The following is an 18238-nucleotide window of genomic DNA, read 5'->3' on the forward strand; positions in this document are numbered from 1 at the left end:
TCCAGCCAGCACCATGTGCAGACACGATGTCTGCCCTGTCTCCGATGTATGCTATAAGGACACTATTTGACTTTTGTGGGATAAAGGGCACCCCCTAGAAGCTTGGTGGAGTGGGGGAAGCCATGCCTGTGACTGTCCCTTGGGGTAATCCTGAATGGCTGGAACACTCAGGAACACACAGCTGGGACCAGTGGGCAGACTCTTGGGGGCCATTGTCTAAACCACATGGACAGTCTTTCCTTTGTTCCTTTTAGAAATGGAGAGGAAGTATCTTTGTCTTTGATCTTATTCTTTATTCCTCCAAATCCTGTAATTGGGCAAGGGCATTTCTTTGTGCAGGATACATTTTCCCAGTGATTTCCTGGAAATTATTGAGGGACTCTGTCCCAGTTCAAAATACCACAGGCTGGTTGCTTAAAAACAGCAGAAATTTATAGGTCTGGAGATTGGAAGTCTGAGATCAGGGTGCCAGCATGGTTGGGTGAGGGCCCTCTCCAGAGCCACAAAGTTCTCATTGCCTCCTCACATGGTGGAAGGGGCTAGAAAGCTCTGTGGGATATATAAAAGCACTAATTCCATTTATGAGGGTTCCACTCTTATGGCCTAATAGCCTCCAAAAGACCCAACCTAGTAATACCATCACCTTCTGAGCTTAGGATTTCAACACATGAATTTGGCCAGGGCAGGGTGGGGGGCTGGGGAACACAAACATTCAGACCATAGTGGACCATTTTTTTCCTTTGGTGAGAAATTCTTTTAAGCACGTTGGAGCCATTGTGTCCTCATTCCAGTGCGTAATGGGTCTGGAATGAGAAGTTTTTCCCTCTCAAGGACCCCACAATGAAGAAGAGAGCTAAAGGAGAAACCATGAGAGAAGAATTAGGATTCATACTGAGATACATCAGTACCTTAGACAATAAAATGCACTCCTTTAAAACATATAGTTGAATGAATTTTGAGAAATATGTGTGTTATGAGAAATTTTGAGAAATGTGGTGCTATGATAACAACAATTAAGACGAAGAAGAATCTCCCTTAATTTTTCCTCCTTTAGTTGGTTCTCGTTTCCTGTCCTCAGCTGCTGGTAACTGTGTTGGGGACTTCTCTGCCTGGTTTCAGGAGTTGTAACTGCCCCCCATGGCTAAGGCTGAGTGAGCAACCTCCGGAATGTGAGCCACTAAGGAGACAAATCTTGTCTCCGGCAGCAACACTGCTTCTGCTTCATCCCCTGCCCCCCAACACTTGGTTGGTTAGTCAGAGATGGGTAAGACCCCTCAGAGGGAGAGCAACCTAAGCCAGACACAATCACTTGGGAGGCCATCATGGAAGGACTTGGGGGGCCATCATGTAAGGACTCGGGGGGCTGCCACAAAGAGGGAGTGATGGACCCTCGCCCCTTGGCTGTTCTGACATAGCTTGGGTCCCATTTCTGTCTGGGAGAAGCACTTCCTGGCTCTAATCCACTTAAACCTAAAACCTATGATGGGGGAGGCAGTGGGTGAAGCCCCTTGCCGGCTAGAGCGGGATCCAGGGTGACTGGGCATGAGAAAGAGTTTCTAAAGTCCTGTGAAGTTTGCTTTGCTAAGAGTGTTTTCATTCATATGATAAGGGCCCGAGCAGGAAATGAGTATGTCTCCCAAAGTTTTTGCAACCCCCTTACCTGATAGATACTGACTCAGACTAAGTCCTCAGATTTCTTTGAAATGTTATCTACTGTTTGATCCTTGCCACCTGACATTGATTGATGAGTTTTACCTATATTCCTGTGTATTACAACCCAATAAAAGCCGTTGAGGAAGGGGCTCCTGGTCTTTCTCCTCTGAGAGATTGACCACCTCTCCTCCCCAAGCAGATCATGTTTTGGTAGTTTCACTTTCATCTGTGGCGGATGGGGGGACTTTGCTGGCAAAGTTGCCCCCACATAAGTGCTGATCTGATTTCTGACCCTTTTGCCTTTTCCAGGCTTGTCACAACAGCGTAATCACACAGCCTTTAGTGTCTGGCTTATTTCGCCTAGTACATGCTTCTGAGATTTATTCATGTTGTTGCTTGTACCATTAGTTCATTCCTTTTTGTTGCTAAGTAGAATTTTGTAATATGGATATTCCACAATTTGTTTATCTATTTATCAGTTGATGGACATTTGTGTTCTTTCCAATTTGGGGCTATTTTGAATAAAGCTGCTACGAACATTTGCATATAAGTCTTTGAGTAGCTATGTGTTTTCATTTCCTTTGGGTAAATATCTAAGAGTGAGATTGCAGGGTTTTATGGGGAATATATGTTCCACTTCATAAGGGAATGTCAAACTGGTTTTCAAAGTGGTGGTATCATTTGGCATGAAGTCCAGTTGTCCATAGACTCCTCTCAGGGTCTTTCACATACACACAGTCTACTTACCTCATGAAAATGGGTCATTTTGGGAGGGTCCTTTTTAGTGTGACAGCTCCAGAAAAGGTGTCATAGTCTGTTTCACGTACTCATTCTAACGGTTAGCACAACAGACTCTGCTGTTAGGAAACTGTCCTGTTTAGAAATGGAACCCCTTCCAACAGTTCTTCATCAGTCTTCTTATTTCATCCCCTTCATTAGGATGGTCAAAACAGACAACATCAGCTAGTTAACCAACTTTATCCAAATGATTTAAAACAAAGAGTAAAATACATTTCTGGGTTTTTTGTACTCACTCTTAAGTTTTTCTTTATCTATTCTGATTTTAGTTTGTAGACAAAAGCATTTCCTGGTGATTTGTCTTGCCCTGCAGTCTGACTCTTGTTGGAAGCCCTTCCTCTTCTTCCGTCCTCAGCAGTGTCTCTCTCAGGCATCCCCTACATTCTCTGTCTTTGGGACCAGTGGTGGTATCTGCCTGCATTGGTTCATTGTTTGGGGACAGCAAGGCCTTGGCTTGTTCTCAGACCTCCCTGCGTGCTGAGCGCTTGCTTCCCCTGTCCATGCTGTAGAAGGCAAAGAGAGAGTTATGTGATGCTCTCTGACTCTACATGTCCAGGAAAGGCCCTGTGATCATGAAAGCCCTGGGTTTTTATTATCCAGCCAGAGGGAGGTATTCATTTCCACTTGAATAGAGGCACAAGCTGTGTTTTAGACTGGGGCTGGCTATTTGCATAAAACAAAGGAGTTATACATTAGCGTGGGGTAACTGGCTCTTCTCAGTAGCTGTCTAGCAATGACTAGAGACAATGGCTTAATTATAAGCTACCGCAGCTAAAAGAGTCATAACCCACACTCGATATCTTAACAAAATTTCACCATTCCTTTCGTGAGAGATTTAAATTCGTTTGCAGATCTAAAGAACAGCTTACTTTGTCCTTTTCATTTCCTCACAGCTTCCAAAGCACTTCAAGTTTGTTTCAGCCTCCGACCCTTGCCAAAGCTGTTCCCACACCCTGGGTGCCTTCCCTACTTTCTTTTGCTTAGCTCTTATTTACTTCTTTTTCAAAGCTCATTTCAGGAACTTCATCTTTTAAGTAGGGTTTCTTTCTTTCTTCTTTTTTTCCTTTTTTTACAACTTCAGTCCAGCTTGAGCTCTACTATCTGTGAGCATTCATTTCTAGTACACATAATTTAACTCATTATTCTTCATTTGTATGTATTGGTGATATTGTCTTCAATAGATAAAAAATGAGCTATTTGAGAGTAGAGACCACATCTTACTTACTCAGTTTTGGATTCCAGCAACTAACACAGATCCTGGCAACATACATTTTTGTTGAACCAATGAATGAATGAATATTAGGCATATGGCAGTTACTCAGTAAATAATTGTTGATTGCTTGATTGTGGGACCACTGTAGGAAATGCTGCACAACCTTGTTCACTGTATCACCATTTTAATGCTGGTCAGGACTGCTTGCAGAAATTCACTTAGAAACCACGTTTTCTTCCAGCACCGATTCCTTGTCTCTCTCCTATCCTTTCTGGTGATTTGGACAGCAAAGGGGTAAATGACTGAAAAGGGGAGGGGACCGACAGGATTAGGAGGGGAAAACAGACAACTGGAAAGTATTTAAAAATATTGTATGATCTTACTTATGAATCACATTCAGCTCCATGGGTTGGGAATTATATTCTATATTGGTTACATAAAAAGTATGGGACAAATGCTGCCTGTGCAGACAGGGTTTTGTCACATTCAGTTGGTAGAACACACTGAACACAGTCTGTCTATTTCTAAGGATGGCAGGGCATTTGGAAGTGAAGTTCCCACACAGCCCTCTGGAGGCAGGGACACTTCACCCAAAGGGAAGTTTCCACCTAGATGGCATCCACAGGGTCCAGAGTCAAGGATGCACTCAGGGAGAGAACCCAATTAGCATCTTCATGTGCCTTCAAAACGACCAGTTCTCTCTTTCCCCTCAGTGACATCAGAGGGAGGAAGCAGCTAATCTGCACCCCTTGGGCTTCTCCCTCCAGCAGGGAAAGAGCCTTTCAGACTGAGGAGCTAGCAGGACCTTCACTTGAGATTTCTTCTCCAAGCTGTTCAGGTGATTAAGGCAGAAGTACAATCGTAAGTCAACTTTGTTCTCTAGGAACAAGTGAAGAATGATTCCACTTGCTTAAAACTTTGCGATGTGATTCAATAGAATAGAACCCTAACAGATGGGGTAGATAGTGGCAGATAAATACAGATGAAAGCAACCTTGTTGCCTTGTCTGTAGGCAGCAAGAGCATGGTGAAATAACAATAACTTATTGAATGCATATAAGTGTAGCGTGATTACTACTCATTAAACATTTACTGAGCACCAACAATACATGCTAGAATCAAAACATGTTCTTATCTTCCAGAAGATGACAGCAAAGTAGGGGAGAAAGAATTAATTTTAAACAGATGTTGAGGTAGAAAATGATGTGATGAGAGGGCCTATATAAATAGGGTGGTCATGGATGACTCCCCTGGAGAGTGATATTTGAGCTGACACTTGAAGAATGAATTGAGCTCATCACAGGCAGAGCTGGGGAAAAAGCAATGGCACAGAAAAGAGCATGTGCCATGGTCTTAGCAGGGGGGGAGCTGGCATGTCCCGGAACCAGAAAGAAGGCCAGGGTTTTCCAGGGTGGTGCGTGGAGGGTGAGGGCAGCTAGACATGAGCCAGACAAGGCACCATGGAATTAACTGAGAAATCTCTCTTAGAAAATCATTTAGATTTTATTTGGAGATTAAAGGGAAGCTGCTAATGAGTTTTAGGCAGGGAAGTGACCTGACCTGATTTACATTTATAAAGATCACTCTGTCTGTTGTGTGGAAGAGGGGTTGGAGATGGATGACTGTGATGGCATGGCTGGAGGTGGGTGAGAAGACTAACATGTTACCTGTGACAGATGCTGAGTGAGACTTGAAGAAGGTGAAACAGTTGAGATGGGGAATAAGAGGTAGATAGTGAGATTTATTTTAAAGAGAAACTGATAGGGGTTAAATGTTTATGTTCCTTTCAACAGTGACAGAGATGCTGTGAAGTGAAAAGTCTCCCTCACTGAAAGAATCACGGAAGGCAGGTTCCTTTTCTATTACTTTCCCCACAGGAGGACCCATGGGCACTTCAGATTCAGCCTGGGAATCTCCTTTAGAAAGGCAAATGGCCATGGACTCACTAAAGGAGATTTCCTTCAGAAGGCTCCTTTTGAAGGCCTCCTATCTAAAGGAGTGTTGGTAACAGCTCCTGGTGCTGTGAACAGTCTGAGTAGCTCTCTGTGGCCAGAGAAAACCCTCAGATCTCTTCGAGATGCAATGTTGGAAGTTGCTGGTGTGCACTGAAACATTGAAAGGCCAAGTGGACTCTGTGTGTGTGTGTGTGTGTGTGTGTGTGTGTGTGTGTGTGTGACCAATCGGTCTTCTTTACCCCCTTTCTATATAAGGATCGAAATTCTGAGAACCTCGGGGTTGGGGAAAGAAAGATCCAATAAGGAGACACTAGAATTGCTGTTATTAGAGAATGTGGGGACTTGCATACTTAATTAAATAAAAAGAGAGATGACTGCATGTAGCCATATATCACCATGTGTTTGTGGAGCATTTGATATTGATTACAAATAGAGGAATGGTGAATGAACATATAAATAAATGAATTGATTTCATAGCTTGGTTTGTGGTTTAAACAAAGCTGAATACTAAATACCTATATCTTTAATTTACCTTCTAGTACAGAAGGTCTTAGACCACAGACATGTCCAATGTGAAGTTTTTGTGATTCCTAAAATGGCATAATATTGGTGTTGGGAACTGCCCTGCCTGGTTTCAGAAGCTGTAACCCCCCATGGCTAAGGCTGAGTGAGAGACCTTGGGATCCTAAGCCACTAAAGAGACAAAGCTTATCCCCCTGGCAGGAGTACTGCCTCTGCCCACTTTACTTCACCCAGCCTGGCCCCCAGTGCATGACTGGTGAGACAATGATGGGCAACATTCCTCAAGGGAGGGGCAACTTAAGACAGGCATGGTCACAGGGGTGCCCTCAGAGAAGGACTTGGAGGGCTATGGAGAAAGAGGATGATGGACCCTCCACCCTTGGCTTTGACATAGCCCAAGTCCTCGTTCTATCTGTAAGAAGTCTCCTAATCTCTTGGCTGCCTTACTTCCCCTGCTCCACCTAAAGCCTGAAAGGATGCTGGAGGTGGGTGTGGACCTGTGCTAAAAAGGGCAGGTTTCCTAGAGCCATCAGGCCTATGAAAAAATGCAGCCAAGAGATAAAATTTTGTGAAATCTGCTTTGCAGATACCCTCAATTTAAATGATAAGGGCCCAAGCATGAAATGAGTTTGTTTCCCCAAAGGTTTATGGCCCTTTAGCTATCTGACCCTGACTCAGAATAGGCCCTCATAGTTTTTTTAATGTTATCTATTGTTTGATCATTACTGCCTTACAATGATTGATGGACTTTACTTCAATTCATGTGCAAATTGAACCCAATAAAAGCTCATTGAGGAACAGGCTCAAGGTCCCTCTCTTTGAGAGATTGGCCATCTTTCCTCCCCAAGCAGATCATGTCTTGGTAGACTTACTGTCATCCGTGGCAGCCATGGGGGCTCTGTGGGTAGAGCCCCCCCACATCTGGGGATCTTCAAGGTGGGTAAAACTGTTAGCCAGGTGGATGGAGTCTCAGGTATGGCACCAGCTTGCTGGCTGTCTGGTCAGTCTGGATGGCTATGGTTTTCTTAATTCTGTAATTGTCAGACTTCCATTCAACTTTATTTCTGATGGTTCTGAGTGATGATTGTCCTATATTTTAGTTGTAATTTTAATGTGGTTGTGCAAAAAAGGTGAGCCATGTCTGCCTACACCTCCATCTTAACCGAAGTGCTATTTTTTAAAATTATTTATTTATTTATTTATTTATCTTTAGATGGGAAGGAGAGAGGGAGAGAAACATCAATGTATGGTTGCCTTTTGTGCATCCCCTGCTGGGAGTTGGCCTGCAGGGAACCGGCCTGCAACCCAGGCATGTGCCCTGACTGGAAATCAAACCACGATCCTCTGGTTTGCAGGCCCGCGCTCAATCCACTGAGCTACACCAGCCAGGGCTGAAGTCCTATTTTTAATTTTTTGAGGAATTTCCATACTTTTTTACCACAGTGGCTGCAGCAATTTGCAATTCCACCAGCAGTGCACCAATTTCCCTTTTCTCTGCATCCTTGCCAACACTTGTTTGTTAATTTATAGATCATAGCCATTCAGGTGTGAGGTAATATCTCACTGTGGTTTTAATTTGCATTTGTCTTATGATTAGTATTTGATGATTAGCAAATATGTTGAACATACTTTCATATATCTATTGATCATGTCTATGTCCTCCTTGGAAAAGTGTCTATTCAAGTCCTCTACCCATTTTTTAATTTGATTGTTTGGTTTTCTGGTGTTGACTTATACAAGTTTTTAAAAATAAATTTTGGGTGCTAACCCTTTATTGGCTGTTCATTGTCAAATATGTAGTCCTATTTGGTAGGTTGTCTTTTCATTTTGTTTTATGATTTCCTTTGCTGTACAAAAACTTTTTAGTTTGATGTAGTCCTATTTGTTTAATTTTTTTTGTTTCTCCTTCCCAAGGAGATATACTAGAAAAAAATATTGCTAAGAGAAATGTACTGAAATTTTATTGCATACATTTTATTCTGAGAGTTTTAGTTTTAGTATTATATTTAAGTCTTTAATTCATTTTGAGTTTATTCTTGTGTATGGTTTAAGAAGGTGGTCTAGTTTCATTTTTCTTGCACATATCTGTCTGATTTTCCCAATAGCATTTATTGAATAGACTGTCTTGCCTCCTTTGTCAAATATTCATTGACCATAAAGGTGTGGGTTTATTTCTGGTTTCTCTATTCTGTTCCACTGATCTAGACATCTGTTTTATGTCAGTACCTGCTGTTTTGATTACCATGGCCTTGTAATCAGGTAGTGTGGTTCCTGATTTGTTCTTTTTTTCTCAGGGTTACTGTGGCTATTTGCTACTTTGGTTCTTTTGTGATTCTATATAAATTTTTGGTACATTTATTCTAGTTCTATGAAGTATGTCATTGGTATTTTAATAGAGATTGCATAAAATCTATAAATTTCTTTGGGTAGTATGGGCATTTTAACCATGTTAATTCCTCCTATCTGTGAGCATGGTATATGCTCCCATTTATTCATATATTCCATTTCTTTCCTCAACGTCTTATAATTTTTCAAATACAGGCCTTTTACCTCCTTGATTCAATGTCTTTTTAGGTGTTTTTAAAATGTAATTGTAAATGGGATTGTTTTCTTTTTAAAAAATTTATTTATTTATTTATTTTTAGAAAGAGGGAAAGAGAAGGAGAAAGAGAGGGTGAGAAACATCAATGTGTGGTCGCCTCTTGCACATCCCCTACTGAGGACTTGGCCAGCAACCCAGGCATGTGCCATGACTGGGAATCGAACTGGCAACCCTTTGGTTTGCAGTCTAGTGCTCAACCCACTGAGCCACACCAGCCAGAACAGGATTGTTTTCTTAATTTCCCTTTTTGGTAGTTTTTAATCAGTGTATAAAGTAAAATCAGTTTTTATATATTAATTTTGTATCCTATTACTTTACTGAGTATATTTTTTCAGTACCAGTAGTTTTTTGTGTGTGGAATCTTTAGGGTTCTCTATACATAATATCATGCCATCTGCAAATAATAACAGTTTTATTTCTTCCTTTCCAATTCAGATGCCTTTTATTTCTCTTTCTTATCTAATTGCTGTGATAGGTCTTCCAATACTTTTTTGAATAAAAATGGTGAAAGTGGACATTTTTGTCTTGTTCCTGATTCTAAGGAAAACTATTAGAGCTCTTCCCATCGAGTATGATATGGAGGTGGGTTTGTCTTCTATGGCCTTTATTATATTGAGGTATATGCCCTCTAATCCTACTGAGATTAGTAAATTTTTTATCATAAATGGAGGCTGGATTTTGTCAAATGTTTCTTTCTGCATCTATAGATATGATCATATGATTCTTATCCTTCATTTTGTTTATGTGGAGTGGCATGTTCATTGATTTGAGGATATTGAATCAACCTTTTATCCCAGGAATAAATCCCAATTGATCATGGTGTATACTCTTTTTAAAGTATTATTGAATTCAGTTTGATAATATTTTGTTGAGGATTTTTGCATTATGTTCATCAGAGATATTGACCTATAATCATATTTTTTGTAATGTCTTTGGTTTTGGAATTAAGATAATGGTGGCCTTGTAAAATGTGCTTGAGAGCCTTCCCTCATCTTGAGTTTTATGGAATAGTTCGAGAAGGATAGGTGTTAATTCTTCTTTAATATTCAGTAAAATTCACTTGTGAAGACATTTGTTTGCTCAGGTTTTTTTGATTACTGATTTTATTTCATTGGTATTAATCTTTCTGTTTAGATTTCCTATCTCTTCCTGATTCAGTTTGGAAAAATTGTATGTCTTTAGGAGTTTATCCACTTTTTGCAGATTGTCCTATTTGTTGGCATATAATTATTTGTGGTATTTTCTTGTAATCCTTTGTATTTCTGTGGTGCGATTTGTCACTTCTGTTTTATTCCTGATTTTATTTATTTGAGTTCTTTCTCTTTTTTTTGGTGAGTCTGGTGAAATGTTAATTAATCTTTTTTAAAAAATATTTTCAAAGAAACAGCCCCTGGTTTCATTGATGTTTCAGACTGTATTTCATTTATTCCTGCTCTGATCTTTATTTCCTTCCTTGTACTCAGTTTGAGCATTGTTAGTTGTTCTTTTTCTAGTTCCTTTAGGTGTGGGTTAGATTGTTTATTTGATACTTTTCTTGTTTCCTGATGGTAGGCCTTTCTTGCTGTGAATTTCCCTCTTAAAACTTCACTGGCTGTGTCCTACAGATTTTGAGTTTTTGTGTTTTCATTTTTATTTATCTCAAGGTATCTTTGATTTACTTGATTTTGTTGCTAACCCATTCATTGTTTAGTAGTATGTTATTTAGCCTCTATATTTTTGTGTGCTTTTCAGTTTTCTTTTTGTAATTGATTTCTAGTTTCATACCATTGTGATCAGAGAAGATTCTTGATACCATTCTTAAGATTTCAGAATATTTATAATATTATTAAGCAAGTATGTTGGCTTTTATTTGTTCCTTGAAGAAGCCACAGTTACTTTTGTGTCACCTCATTAACACATGCTATACTCCCTGCTTGGAGTGTCTACTGCCACAATTTTCTTGTGTCTGGCTTGTTGCCACTCTCTGGTCCCTGCTTTAATGTCGCCTCCTCAGAGAGGTCTTCTCTTACCAGACAGTTTTGGTGTTTGCTGTTTTACGCTTGATATGATTTTCAGCCTTCTTAAAGTTTTTTATATTTGTTTTGTGGTCTATCATGTGGTTTATCCTGGACAATGTTTTATATGTACTCGAAAAAAACATATATTTGCTGCTTTGAAGTGAAGTGTTCTAAAAATATCAATCGAATCCATCTGGTCCAATGTGTCATCTAAGGCCACTGTCTCCTTGTTGATTTTCTGTATGGAACATCCATTGATATCAATGGGATATTAAAGTCTCCTACTACGATTGTACTACTGTCAATCTCTCCCTTTATATCCATCAGTATCTGATCTATATACATAGGTGCTCTATGTTGGGTGCATGAATGTCTATAAGGGTTATATCCTCTTGTTGGATTGAACCCTTTTCATGATGTAATGTCCTTCTTTGTGTCTTGTAGCCTTTGTTTTAGAATCTATTTTGTCTGATATAAATATTACTCCCCCAGCTTTTTATTCATTTCCATTTGCACGAAATGTCTAATTTTTGTAGTTTTTAAATAAAGACTTTGCATATTTTTTATAAGATTTATTTAGGTACCTAATATTTTGATGTTATTGAATGTTATATCATTAAAATATTACTTTTTTCTTTTAAAAAATTCTTACCTGAGGATGTTCTAATTGATTTTAGGGAGGAAATGAGAAAGAGAGAGAGAGAGAGACATTGACGTGGGAGAAAAACATTGATCAGTTACCTACCATATGTGCACCAACAGGGGACCAAACCCTTAACCTAGGTATTTGCCCTGACCAGGGATCAAACCCACAGTATTTTGTTCTACGGGATGATGCTCCAAACAACTGAGCCACCTGGGTAGGCCCCAAAAGTTAATTTTTTTTAAAGATTTTATTTATTTATCTTAAGAAGGGAAGGGAAGAAGAGGGAGAGAAACATCAATGTATGGTTGCCTCTCCTGAGTCCCCTACTGGGAGCTGGCCTGCAACCCAGGCATGTGCCCTGACTGGGAATCAAACTGCGATTGTGTGGTTCGCAGACTCACGCTCAGTCCACTGAGCTAAGCCAGCCAGGGCCCAAAAAGTTAATTTTCTAACCATTTATTGCTGGTGCTTACTCTGTACCAGGACTTGTGCTGAGCATTCTAACAAGTATTAACACACTGATGTTTATAAGGATTCTCTGAGATAATACTACTAATATTATCTCCATATATTTATAATTGAGACACAATGGAGTCTTCCTTGCTCAAGATTAAATGGTTAATATGCAGCTTGGATCTGAACCCAGGTAGTAGGCTTTTAGAAGCTGTACTCAATCCCTGTGCTATATTTCCTCTCAAAAGAGTCTCTGTGCTATGCTGACCCTCAAAAGAATGCCTCCACAGCATGCTTTGCATTACTAGCTTTGCGGTTAGTAGCCTTCTGTTGTACCCATGAGTATTTTTGTTTCCACTGGTTGGCTTGTACCAAGAGTCAGTTGTTTTTTTCCAAATCTCCCTTTGATAATTGAATTTGTTATTGTCATTACATATTTTAACTAAATAAACCAATGTGTGAAAACAAAGTTGTTTCTATGGAAACTAAATTGATTCTCTGCAATAGATTCTATAAAGTCATATAAAATTTATTTTTTTGGTGAATTAGGTGTAGGTGAGAACAGTGAAGACTGGCAAACAGACAAGCAAAAAGTAAAAAATCTAGAATTCTGCTCACAGATAGTTTCTCAAGCATCTTTAAGTTTTCTGTACTACTGAACAAATCCTGAAAATTATTATATAAGATGCACTATAAAGGTTGTTTAAATAAGAGAGACTACAACAATAATCAGATTCATTCCAAAGAAAAGGATATTTATAGATTAGTGAATAAATTTTTGTTTATAGGTTTTAACTTCAAATAAAGCCTACATATTCAAATATTAAAGACATACTGAAATTTTTGGACTGTAAGACCATAAGATGCACCTAGGTTTTAGAGGAGGAAAATAGAAAAAAATTTTTTGAAGCAAAAAATGTGGTAAAATATTTAATAACATAAATAACATAGGCCGCCACCCCCTCTTCCCTCCCCCCTGCAGTGAGCAGCTAAGCTACATTTGGACTATAAAATGCACCCCTATTTTCCTCCCAAATTTGGGGGGGAAAGTGCATCTTACAGTCCAAAAAATACAGTATATCACTTATAAATTGTTCTTCTGCTTTAATCCCTCTCACCCTCCAAATAACCAACCAAGTAATAGACCCCATTCGCTTTGTAAGGAAGGCTTCTATTGTTATCAGTCAATAGTTGTGGCATCATTTATTGAATCGACCTTCTTTTCTTTACTGATTATAAAGTCTACTTTTAGAACCTTATATATATTGCATCATCTTTTCAGGTAATCTATCTAGTTCCATTGTTCTATTTGTTAGTTCTTGACTTAGTGTTTTAATATCTGATAGATTTTTTTGTTCAACATTTCTTGGGTATCAACGTCACTAATTTCTCCATACATAATAATATTTTTGAAATCTGTCATAAATACATCCTTTTTTTAAAAAGTATTTTATTTATTTATAGACAGATGGGAAAGAAGGGAGAAAGCAAGGGAGAGAAACATTATGTGTGGTTGGCTCTCATTTGACCCACACTGGGGAACCTGGCCCACATGCCAGGCATGTGCCCTGACTGGGAGCTGAACCAGTGCTCAATACACTGAGCCACACCAGCCAGGTCTATCATAAATATATTCTTATTGGGGATTTTTTTTACCAATTTTGAAAGGTTCTGAAAAAGGGATGCTTAACTTATAATTACAACTTAAAAACGAGGGAAGATTAGGTCCTTTGCCCATTTTTAAATTGGATTGTTTGTCTTCCTGGTGTGGAGTGATGTGAGTTCTTTATATATTTTGGAAATCAAACCATTGTCTGAGGTATCACTGGAAAATATGTCTTCCCATGTGGTTAGTTCTCTTTCTATTTTGTTGATGTTTTCTTTAGCTATGCAGAAGCTTTTTAGTTTGATGTAGTCCCATTTGTTTATTCTTTCCTTTTTATCCCTTGTCCTAGGGGACAGACATATCAGTGAAAATATTGCTGCATGGAATATCTGAAATTTGACTGCCTATGTTTTCTCTAGGACTTTAATGGTGTCATAACTCATATTTAAGTCTTTTATCCATCTTGAGTTTATTTTGGTGTATGGTGTAAGTTGGTGGTCTAGTTGCATTTTTTTTTTCATATGCTTTTCCAGATGCAATGGACCTGAACAGACACTTCTCCAAGGAGAACATACAGAGGGCCCATAGACATATGAAAAATGCTCAAAATCACTAGTCATTAGAGAGATGCAAATTAAAACCACAATGAGATACCACTTCACACCAGTCAGAATGGCCATCATTAATAAATCAACAAAAAACTAGTGCTGGCGAGGAGCAAAGGGAGCCCTAGTACACATTTGGTGAGAATGCAGACTGGTGCAGCCACTGTAGAAAAGATTATGGAATTTTATCAAAAAACTAAAGATGGAACTGCCTTTTGATCCAGCAATCCCACTTCTGGGACTGTACCCTAAGAACCCTAAATCACCAATTCAAAAGAACCTATACACCCCAATGTGCATAGGAGCATTATTTATAATAATGAAGTACTGGAAATAGCCTAAGTGCCCATCAGTAAATGAGTGCATCAAAAAACTGGTACAAGCCCTGGCTGGTGTAGCTCAGTGGATTGAGCGCAGGCCTGTGAATCGCACGATCGCGGTTCGATTCCCTGTCAGGGCACATGCTTGGGTTGCAGGCCAGTTCCCAGCAGGGGACTCATAAGAGGCAACCATACATTGATATTTCTATCCCTCTCTTCTTCCCTTCCCCTCTAAAGATAAATAAATTAAATCTTTAAAAAAACAAACAAACTGTGGTACATTTACACAATGAAATACTATGCAGCAGAGATGAAGAAAGAACTCCTACCCTTCATGACAGCATGGATGGAACTGGAGAGCATTATGCTAAGTGAAATAAGCCAGTTAGTGAAAGACAGATACTATATGATCTCACCTGTAAGTGGAACCTAATCAACAAAACAAATATATGAGCAAAATAGAACCAGAGACTTGGAAATAAAGAACAAACTGACAGTGACCAGAGGGGAGGGACAGGGGGATAATGGGAGAAAAAAGGGCATGGGGCAAGTAAAGGAATATGAATAGAGGACTCATGGGCATGGAAAATGGGGAGGACTGACTGTGGGAGTGGGGGCAACAGGATAGGGAAGAGCAATGGGGAAAAAGGTGAGACAACTGTAACTGTACAGCAATAAATAAACCATAACAAAAAATGAGGGAAGATTAAGAAACTCAGTCGTTAGCCTCAGAAACATTAAGACGTAGGAGACATAGTTGTGGTAAACTGACTTTTTTGTACTCTCTGACAAGATCACATGATTCACCAATGAAACATGTGAGAAAGCACTGTAGATTAGAGCACAAGGTAAGAAACTGTCTAGGAAGGGATAGTTCATGGAGATCAGATAGGAACTGCATTTGCAGAGGCAGATAGTTTTCCCCCTTCCACAGGTCCAGCTCATCTTTTTAAGAGGAGCTTGCTCATTTTGTCACTAAACACCTGCTTCACCTGTTGGCTCCTCAGGATGTAAATGAGGGGGTTAAGCACTGGGGTCACCACAGTACTGAGCAAGGCCACCACCTCATTTCTGTCCCCCCCCTGGCCACCCTTGCCCGACCAAATACACATGAAGATGCAACTGCCATAGAAGAGAGACACAACAATGATGTGAGAAGAATAGGTTGAGAAGGCTTTCTGCCTCTCCTTGGCTGAGGGGGATGTGCAGGATGGTGTAGAGGATGTGGCCATAGCAGGTGGCTGTCACAGACAGAGTGCCCAGCAAGCTGAAGTTGGCCACAATAAAACCCAGAAACTCTATCAGACTTGTGTCTGCACATATGAGTTCCAGGAATGGAAAGTTGTCACAGAAGAAGTGGTTAATGACATTGGGGCCACAGAATGGCTGCTGAAATGTGATGAAAGTTGGAATGATGACGAGAAGGAATCCTGTCATCCATGAAGAAAGCACTAGTTGGACACAGACTCTTTTGCTCATGATGGTGGTATAACGCAAGGGATTGCATATGGCCACATACCTGTCGAAGGACATCACTGCCAGTAGGAAGAACTCTGTGGTGCCCAATGAGAAATAGAGAAAAAGATGAAGAAAGCAACCTGAGAGGGAGATGGTCTTGTATCCAGTGATGATGTTGGTCAGCATCTTGGAGAAGATTACAGAGGTGAACCAGACTTCAAAGACAGCAAAGTTGCGAAGGAAGTAGTACATGGGGGTGTGGAGGCACCTGTCCATGAGGGTGATAACCATGATGAGGAGATTCCCCAGTAGAGTGAGGAGGTAGGTCAGGAGGAGCCCCAGGAAGATGAGCATCTGCAGCTCACAGGCATCAGAGAGTCCAGCAGGACAAACTTAGTGACAGTGGTGTGGTTCCCCATGGCTCTTCTGACCTCTGCTGGGATGATCGATCAGAGGTGTGCAGTATCATGAGTCATGATGTTCAGGGATATGAAGACTCTTGGAACTGAAAGGAAAGATGGATGAGTGTTGTACTTTGAGCTGAAGGAATTTTTATTTCTGTGAAGGACATGTCTTCCCACCACTCAGGTTTGTTTTGCAGAGCCCCTGTCTTACGTGTGGTCCCTGGTGTGTCTGTGTGTTAGAGGAGAGAGTGGTGATCTTCAGGGTGACTTAAGTAGGACCCCAATAAAAAATTATCCTTGCTTACTTCTCTTACTTAAACTTTTACTATGGATTCTTCAAGAAATTCCTTTGCGCCTAACATTATAACCTGTTTTCAAAATTTATCTCTTTAATTTTTAATTTAATATTATTATTTTTAAATGTTTTAAATATATATTTTATTGATTATGTCATTACAGTTGTCCCATTTCTCCTGCTTCACCTCCGCCCACCTACATTCCCCCTTCAGTTCACGTCCATGAGTCATACCTATAACTTCTTTAGCTCCTACATTTCCCATATTATTCTTACCCTTCCCCTGTCTATTTTCTACCTACCATCTATGCTACTTATTTTCTGTACCTTTACCCTCTCTCCTCCTCCAACTTCCCTGTTGATAACCCTCCATGTGATCTCCATTTTTGTGGTTCTGTTTCTGTTCTAGTTGTTTGCTGAGTTTGTTTCTGTTTTTGTTTTAGGTGTGGTTGCTAATAACTGTGAGTTTGCTGTCCTTTCACTGTTCATATTTTTCATCTTCTTTTTCTTAGATAAGTCCCTTTAACATTTCATATAATAAGGGCTTGGTGATGATGAACTCCTTGAATTTGATCTTATCTGAGAAGCACTTTATCTGTCCTTCCATTCTAAATGAAAGCTTTGCTGGATAGAGTAATCTTGGATGTAGGTCTTTGGATTTCATGACTTGGAATACTTTTTTCCAGCCCCTTCTTGCCTGTAAAGTCCCTTTTGAGAAATCCGCTGACAGTCTGATGGGCACTCCTTTGTAGGTGACTGTCCCCTTATCTCTTGCTGCTTCTAGGATTCTCTCCTTCATTTTGGTCTTGGCTAATGTAATTATGATGTGCCTTGGTGTGTTCCTTCTTGGGTCCAACTTCTTTGGGACTCTCTGAGCTTCCTGGATTTCCTGGAAGTCTATTTCCTTTGCCAGACTGGAGAAGTTCTCCTTTATTATTTGTTCAAATAAGTTTTCCACTAGTGGCTGTTTCTTTTCTCCTTCTGGTACCCCTATAATTCGGATGTTGGAACGTTTAAAGATATCCTGGAGGGTCCTAGGCCTCTCCTCATTTTTTAAAATTCTTGTTTCTTCATATTTTTCTGTTTGATCATTTTTTTCTTCCTTCTGGTCCACCCCCTTGATTTGAGTCCCAGTTTCCTTTCCATCACTATTGGTTTCCTGTGCATTTCCATTCATTTCAATTAGTTTAGCCTTCATATGTTCCTCTAATTTGTGGCTTCAACCAGTTCTATGAGCATCCTGATCACCAGTGTCTTGAATTGTGCATCTGAGAGGTTTGCTATTTCCTGGTCACTTAGAGTTATTGGCTCTGGGGCTTTGAGTTCTTGAGCCATATTTTGGACTTGTTTGTGCCTGTTATGTATGAGGAGCAGAGCCCTAGGTGTTCACCAGGGCGGGGCAACTCAGTTGCTGGGTTGTGACACTGTATGTGGGGGCGGGGCCAAAGGAAAGCAATGGCGGGCCCCCTCTGCTGCTTCCCTCTGCTGCCGCCGGGGCCTGCACTGTCTGTCCCACTGTGCTGGAATGTGTGATCACAGTCAGCCCACTGCCACTGGGTTCACTGCTGGGGCCCATGCGGTCCGTCTCACTGCTCACTTCTCTCTGGTTTATCTTCACGCGAATGTGTGACCACAGCCAGCCTGCTGCCCTGAGCCCTCACTGGGTCAGCCCGATGCGGGGATACCTGGGTGCCTGGGGTCGGGGGGTCTTT

General features: G+C 40.4%; 1 protein-coding gene across 1 annotated transcript; it reads right to left on the reverse strand.

Moving 5' to 3' along the window:
• Window positions 1-15310: 15310 nt before the first annotated feature.
• Window positions 15311-16246, reverse strand: LOC118980968 (olfactory receptor 49-like). The gene is given in 3 exon segments (XM_037037713.1): window positions 15311-15568; window positions 15570-16210; window positions 16213-16246. Coding segments are annotated over 3 exon segments (933 nt in total).
• Window positions 16247-18238: the final 1992 nt, after the last annotated feature.

Source organism: Sturnira hondurensis, unplaced genomic scaffold (assembly GCF_014824575.4).
Source record: "Sturnira hondurensis isolate 20B ecotype Veracruz unplaced genomic scaffold, ASM1482457v3 Scaffold0023357, whole genome shotgun sequence".
NCBI classification, from domain to species: Eukaryota; Metazoa; Chordata; class Mammalia; order Chiroptera; family Phyllostomidae; genus Sturnira; species Sturnira hondurensis.